This window comes from Liolophura sinensis, chromosome 13 (assembly GCF_032854445.1).
Source record: "Liolophura sinensis isolate JHLJ2023 chromosome 13, CUHK_Ljap_v2, whole genome shotgun sequence".
NCBI lineage: Eukaryota > Metazoa > Mollusca > Polyplacophora > Chitonida > Chitonidae > Liolophura > Liolophura sinensis.
Genome location: NC_088307.1, coordinates 21,234,924 through 21,241,960, shown reverse-complemented (window position 1 = coordinate 21,241,960; position 7,037 = coordinate 21,234,924). Strand labels below are relative to the sequence as shown.

General features: G+C 40.9%; 1 protein-coding gene across 1 annotated transcript in view; it reads left to right on the top strand.

The window, feature by feature from the left end:
- Positions 1 to 667: 667 nt before the first annotated feature.
- The window catches only part of LOC135480589 (uncharacterized), a 16,591-nt gene continuing 10,221 nt past the window's right edge, over positions 668 to 7,037 (top strand). Inside the window, exon 1 of the mRNA XM_064760462.1 lies at positions 668 to 914. Coding sequence (XP_064616532.1) covers positions 888 to 914 — 27 coding nt within the window. The 5' untranslated portion in view covers positions 668 to 887. The remainder of the gene's footprint in view (positions 915 to 7,037) is intronic.

Below are 7,037 nucleotides of genomic sequence, written 5' to 3'. Positions count from 1 at the left end.
GACCAAGCACTCACTCTCTCGCTCAAATGCATCTTAACTAACTTCTGTTGCCTTTCATCATGAAAAAGTTACTTAACAAAAATATATTGAAAAGACCTAACTAACTTATTGTCTCAGTTGCCATTGTTCTTTCAATTATACAGTATAACGGTATGTATACGTAAAGTACAATGCATGAATCGCCGGTTAAGGTTTCAGTACACTTGAATGAATTGCAGATTTCGTCTCTGAGAACATACTAGGTTAAGAGATTTGCTTGTCATATTGCCGGATACATAGTATTGTCAGTTTCTTCTCCTGTCGAACACACCTCTATGTGTTCAGAGTAGTCTGTCGTCGGAAATGTAGGCTAGGTAACAATAGCCAACGCATTTATCCTAAGGCATTGTTTTTAATCTGTCCTAAACGAGTGTGTCGTAACGAATTCAGTTCAAATTTGCTTCAGACAATCACCGAAGCGAGACCTGATATTGTTTCAACCCACGACGCGATGAGCTCTAACTATTCAGCCCACGTGCGCCCGGGAGGTTGACGTGTTTCGGGGGGGAGGGGGGCAAATTGAGTCATCAGAGGCCGTAGTTAGCAAGCCGCCAGCGGAAGGCCGGGCCCACAGTACGGTGATCCGCTGTCGCTGATAGGCTGTGGTCGTCCGGACGAGCGAGCCTATAAAGCCGAGGTCTCGCCTCAACGAACACCAGTACACCCAACTGGACAGCGTCCGAACATTTCAGCCTGTACCGTGGTCATTAATTGTGTTGCTAGCTTGCTGTGCATTCGACTTGTTTTGCCGTGTTATTGTTTGCTGGACATTTAGTATAAAATATGGAGCATCACCTCCTAGGGTATTTTGTCATCGTCGCCTGCGCAGCCATCGCCACTGCTGCCCCATGAGCGGTTATGAGTCCCGCGTTCTCGTAAGTATTAATTTTATTAGTAAAATTACAGAACTGATGCACATTATATCTCTACTTTTCATCACAAAGAAGAAATTCCCATGTTTTGATTACGATTGTATACTCACGAAATGCGCATACCAGAAACTAGCAAAAACTCCGAGAAGGTGAATCCGTGGGTCTTTGACTTATAAATTTCCTGTTAATATTTTGGTCACATTTTTTTTTTTGGTTTGTTTCCTTTTTTTGCATAAACAGAAGCTCGGACAAAACGTTGCGTACCAAACTTATAACTGGGGAATAACTGAATTCTACCTAAGTACTGCACTACCACCAACAGATAAATAAACACAGCTGGTACCATTATAGTGTATAAACCATACATTTGCAAATGCATTTGAATGTCACAAATGTTTATGAAATAACTGACAAGCATCAAGACCTGGTTAAAATGCTCCTTTGAGCTTGTAGGGTTAAAACATGAATATTATGAAAATATTCAGTTCACAATCAATATGCAGTGTTAAAAACTGAAATAATCTTATCGTGCAAAGGGTCATTCGATGTGTATTCAGTAAAAATAGTAACTCGATTGTCAATTAACATCTGTATGTATATATTCGGTGCGTCTAGTCGATGATATACATGGTATGGGGGATTTTAAAAGGCTCGTTCAATATTACAAGCTCGTCTAATATTATAATTAATAATGCTATAACAACCTTCACATCTGTACAGAAAATTAAACCATGAATGTCTTGCTTACATATAAATACCACGCGTACGCGTGCACTACGCTGGTTTCCCTGGATATGATAAGAGCACATATAGGATTTTCACTAACATAAGATATAGAACTCAATTTCGCCCATGATTTTAGTTTTGTTACATGTACGCCAGATTCCTCTAAATTGAAATACTGGAATCGGGTAGGTGACATTGTTCACGTTGGCTTCTCATATTTTCGCTTCAGAAGCCTTAATCATTATATATAGGCTAAAGGCATGTGCAGCCTCTGTGTGCTTTCCAGTACTGCAACCATCTCGATAGCATTACAGTTTCTTAGGCTTCATTAAGCCTTCAAGCCGCCCGTGGAGCCGGCCCAGCTGGCCCTGGTGTGAACACAGGTTAAGATGATCGGCCTTGAACGGATATTGATCGGCCTTAGGCCATAATTAGACCGAGTCGGGGGCGAAGATGAAGTGGGTGCTGGTGCTGAAAAACAATGCACCCCACCCGCACCTGATGTTTAACGTTGACCTGTATCCGACTCTAGACGTGATGTATCAATACGTATACTGTCCCGCATTGTTTGATTTAGGAACTAGCTGGTATGAAAATCTGACAGAAATAAATAAGACAACCCCTATGTTGGTAGTAAAGGTTTCTTCGCTCACCTTTTTGTTAAGGATCAAAACATTTTCGATTCAGAAAGCGCTCATTCTGAAGACGACGCTACAAGGAAAGAATATTTTTGTTTGCGTTTTAGGCCAGGAAGTTGGTTTTATGTACAAAAATTCAAAAGTGTGGGCATTTATAGCTTTATTTACATATACAGGCGACAATAACAGGTCATGGAATAAAAGGACGAATTTTGTCATAGCAAGTGAAGGATTTCGTGGTACGTTAAGGAAAAGATTCATAATACATCGTTCAAACACCGATAAAGTTTTCATGTTCAAAACTAAGACTGCTTTGGATGCGCTAAGTTTATTAAACGCTTCGTTTATGAGCACAAAAGTTTGGGACATATTTGGTTGTCATGGCAGTATGAGCAGCTCTCTCAGGAAGTGATACCGTCTTATCGTCTGAACAGTTTAATACTACTATGGATTTCCCCACATCATCCCTTTGATCCTGTTTAAGCTCTTTAATTTCCGTCCTTTCGTTTAGAAACAAAAATCTTTACCTTGCTTCATTACAACCAGTCGTTACAGAAAACCTTTTGATATATATATATATACATATATCCCTTCAGATAATAAAAAGCCCTTCCCTATGTATAGCGCACGAATCGCTCTGTATTTATTGCTCTTAAAGGGCAGTTCATTTAGAAGTCTTGTTTTCGTTTCACATATAAATCCCGGATAAAGTGAAAAACCATTGATACCGACTTGACACCGTTACAAATATCCTGTGAAATGTGTTTATGACCTCAATTGATGAGACATCAACCGCCAGTGATTTTCCTGTACGACAACGAGTTACTACCTGAATATATGCCAGAAACTCGATAGTAAATTGCCAGCAGATGAGATGTACAGCCTAAGTCTTTATTTCATGCTTTTGTACGCACTTATCTACGTCCCTGTCGCGCAGGCCATATAAATGTAAATTTTATTCATTCGTCGCCATGTTTGATTTACGTGCTGAGTACATTATCTGGTCAGCTCACTGCGTGCAGAGACAATTTTGTCTTGTCCCATTGTGGAGATGGGTGTGAACTAAGCAGTCTTTGCATGCAGAGGCACTTTGCTGCCCTGTTATGGAGATCGCCATTGTTCACGCCAATCCACGAACTTACCCATGTATTTACTTGTGAATTCTTGATGAAATTCCTGGGAGAGTTTGTCATCGCATTGTTCTCATAGAGAAGAAAATTTTTGTGGTGTAAAGTTATACCTAGGTTTAGGCATTAATACTCATTATTTCTTAGACACGCATTCGAAAAATTAATTGGCCAACGCAAAGCTGTTGTAGACTTAGCGGTAATATATATAAATAACCTGTCCGCGTTGAACTTTTCTTCGCCCTGGGGGGCACGTGCTTCATGTTCTAACCAATAACATTTTAAGTATGAACAGAAATGATACGAGGGTTGGGAATGGTGAAGGGTAAGGTAAGGCAGGATGAAGTATGTACACTGACTTATCAGGTTTCATTTATAAAGGTGTGGTACGTTAAACGTTAAATGTTAAACGTGTATGTCATCGTACGAAAATATGGAAGTCGGGTGAGGACATTTCGCCCCTCGCCCCGCGATTTGCAGAAATTACGACGAATTCATACAAAGAGAAACAGTCAATATTTTTTCAGTAAGAACGTAGAGACACAAAGAGTGGTCCAGATAAATAAACTTAACCAGTATCTAAATGATGTTCCATACTGTGGTTCAGAAGTAGATGTTAATCGAAATATATATCTTTGTATGTGCTTTGACTGCAACCGTTCATATATCCAACGAGGCGATCTTGTTCAACACAATGAAATGTACAGCCCCTAGTCTATAGTCGTTTATTCAGAGAACTCATGGCTGTTTCCAGAGGACTTTCTGTCCTATGTTTCTTTTCTGTGTGCAATAAACGCGCACCGTTATATCGACTTACCATTACCAGGGAACCATTTAAAAACGATACTGCCACACGTCGATCGACATAGAGTATTATTTCCACTAAACCTCCAGTGCAGATGTGTTAACTTGATCCCATATATGTGCCTGCACATTTAATAAAACAGTTCTCTTTCTCCCTCTCTCCCTCTCTTTCCTTCCTCCTCCCCACCCCCCCCCCCCCATCCCCCCACCCCCTCTCTCTCTCTGCCATTACCAGACTCATCAAAGTCATGAATTAATGCAGCCTTCCAAAATGACAACCATGGCACCACGTGCTGGCCTACATTCAAACAGAGCGGCGCACGCTCGCTGGCAGTGACAGGCATGCTGACAGATGCCTGTTCTTCATGTCATATGGCGAATTAAACTTATATGACCTTGCGGAGCAAAAATAGGCTGGAACTATATTAATAGTTAGGCGTCAACTGTAGCGAACTCCAATTAAACGAGCAACGTCTACCATGCAACAATCATTTAATCTGTGATATACTTGGAATGTATTATGTATCCAACGCTACATTTAGTGTATCATTGGTCAGTGGCATCTTTTCATTTGATTATTATTTCACCGCCATGATCAATTATAATTTTTCCCTCATGCCATACAGCGCTCAGTCCTTTATGATCGGAAGAAACCAGAGTGTCCGGGGGGAAACCATCGACCTCGGGCAAGTTACTGACAAACGTTTCTACGTGTGACGCGCAATTTGCACGCCACACTGATTCAAGACGGTTTGCATGTCTTCAAACGAATATCAGACTGGTAATCACGAGCACGTAACGCCAAAAGCACGTCACGCAAACTGTATCCAGATAACCGTGGCAGTTGCATACAATGAAATTCCCGAACGTTTTGTGAAACCGGTCCTTCATGAAAAAGATTATAAACGAACAATTCTGTACCAGTTGTTAAGCTGAACAGTCTGGTTTGAGGGGGAAACAACCCTGTACCAGAAAATATCGTTTATCGATACCTAATACTGATTCCAGACACCCTGATTAGAGACGCTTGTCAACAGTCTAACCACAAGAAGCCTCTCAGTCACATCGATTACTTTCATTCAACAACATCTGGAGAGATACGAAGACCACGTGACATGTCTGTATAATAGCGAGTTCAAGGCTGTCTTCTTGCATGGCTTCATCGATCGATAATTACCAGAGAGACCCCAAACCATATGATGATCCTTGGACGTCGTCGCCTTGACAAGATGAGACATTGCAATGATATAGTGATCATCGCATATAAAATCTCAAAGTAATGCTTGCCGTCGTCTAATAGGTGACATATTCTGGAGTATGGCTCAAAATAAATAAATACAAAAATCCGACGCAATGCTGACCCTATGAGGACGTCGTAAAGCACGAATCAAATATATAAATACAGAAACACGATATAATGCTGACAGCCATCGTATGTATAAGTGAAATATCTTGAGTACGGCGTACGCAAGCTTGTACTTGAGCCATTGATATATAACTGGTTTTTAAGCCCTTGGAATCTGGGCTTTGAAACAGACAGTCGTATACCAATGTGAGATGTGTTTATAAATCTAGTCTTCATAACAGACACTTGTATGTCAATAATGGAAGTTCCAGGCCACGCACTAACTGGAAACTAATTTTCATAACAACGTTCAACACAGACCGGAAAAAATTCATAAACCGTGGGAGACCTCGATTGGGAGACGCGGCAATTTCTGTCGCAAGGGGCCGTTAAATGCTTGAGGATACAGGGGCCACTTTCACAAAGCGGCCTACGGCATTTGTTATCGTGCTTTTGTCATACGATATTTTGTTACCATTGTCCCTATAAGTGCGTTATCGTACAAGTGCGACATCTCTGTGAAAGTGACCCCTGAAATGGGAAAACACGTATGGCTGGAAACCACTCGAAGCTCCCAAGCCGGCTTATTCCATTTATTGTAAAATATTATTAAGTTTTGACAACATGAAATAAGTTACATGTGAAACCATCTGTCATCTTATCTCATCCGTCATATGTCCGGTGACATGTGAAACACCTGTCATCTTATCTCATCCGTCATATGTCCGGTGACATGTGAAACCATCTGTCATCTTATCTCATCCATCAGTTTATCATACTGAAGCTTGTTTCCCCTTGCTGATGTTTGTTCTTCAGTTTTATGTGATTTTTATTTTAGGAACTTCCGACATGCGTACAGTACCAAATCTCTCCGTGTAAGATCATCATGGCGCATCCTGAGGCCCAGAGGCCGATTCTGATTGAAAATTCTCGCAACGACAGACCCATTTGCACATGCGCAGGGGAAGCTTCTGTCCTCACGTTTGGGGAGAAGATCCAGGAAAGAACCATATCGTTTTACATCAAGTTAAGCGGTAGGTTTCCATATTAGCTAATCATTTATCAGGTTACCAAGCGCCGAATTTCATTCAGGGCTCTTCACCCAAATTTTATGATTTTCAAGTAGAGGTCAAGGTTCTCAGCGCATTTTTACAAGTCTTAATGCATGGCAACAGATAGTATTCACAGCACATTCAAGTTATCCACTGAAGATACGGGTCAAACTTCATACCGCTTGCGTGGTGCCATTTATCTACCATTACACTGTTGTCCGCTGTTCTGGCTTTGTTCTCTACGCTGTAGTCTTTATGTTCCATTGCTTTTCGTTTTTTTTTCTTTTAATACTATACATCTGGTAACCTACGTTACTTTATAACATCGTTTGCTGGATAATGTTACAGATATCCTGAACTGGCTTAACATTATTTGTGCTCCTTCCGTAAGACCTCATGCTGGAAACACTAGACATGACACCCGAAAATACAAA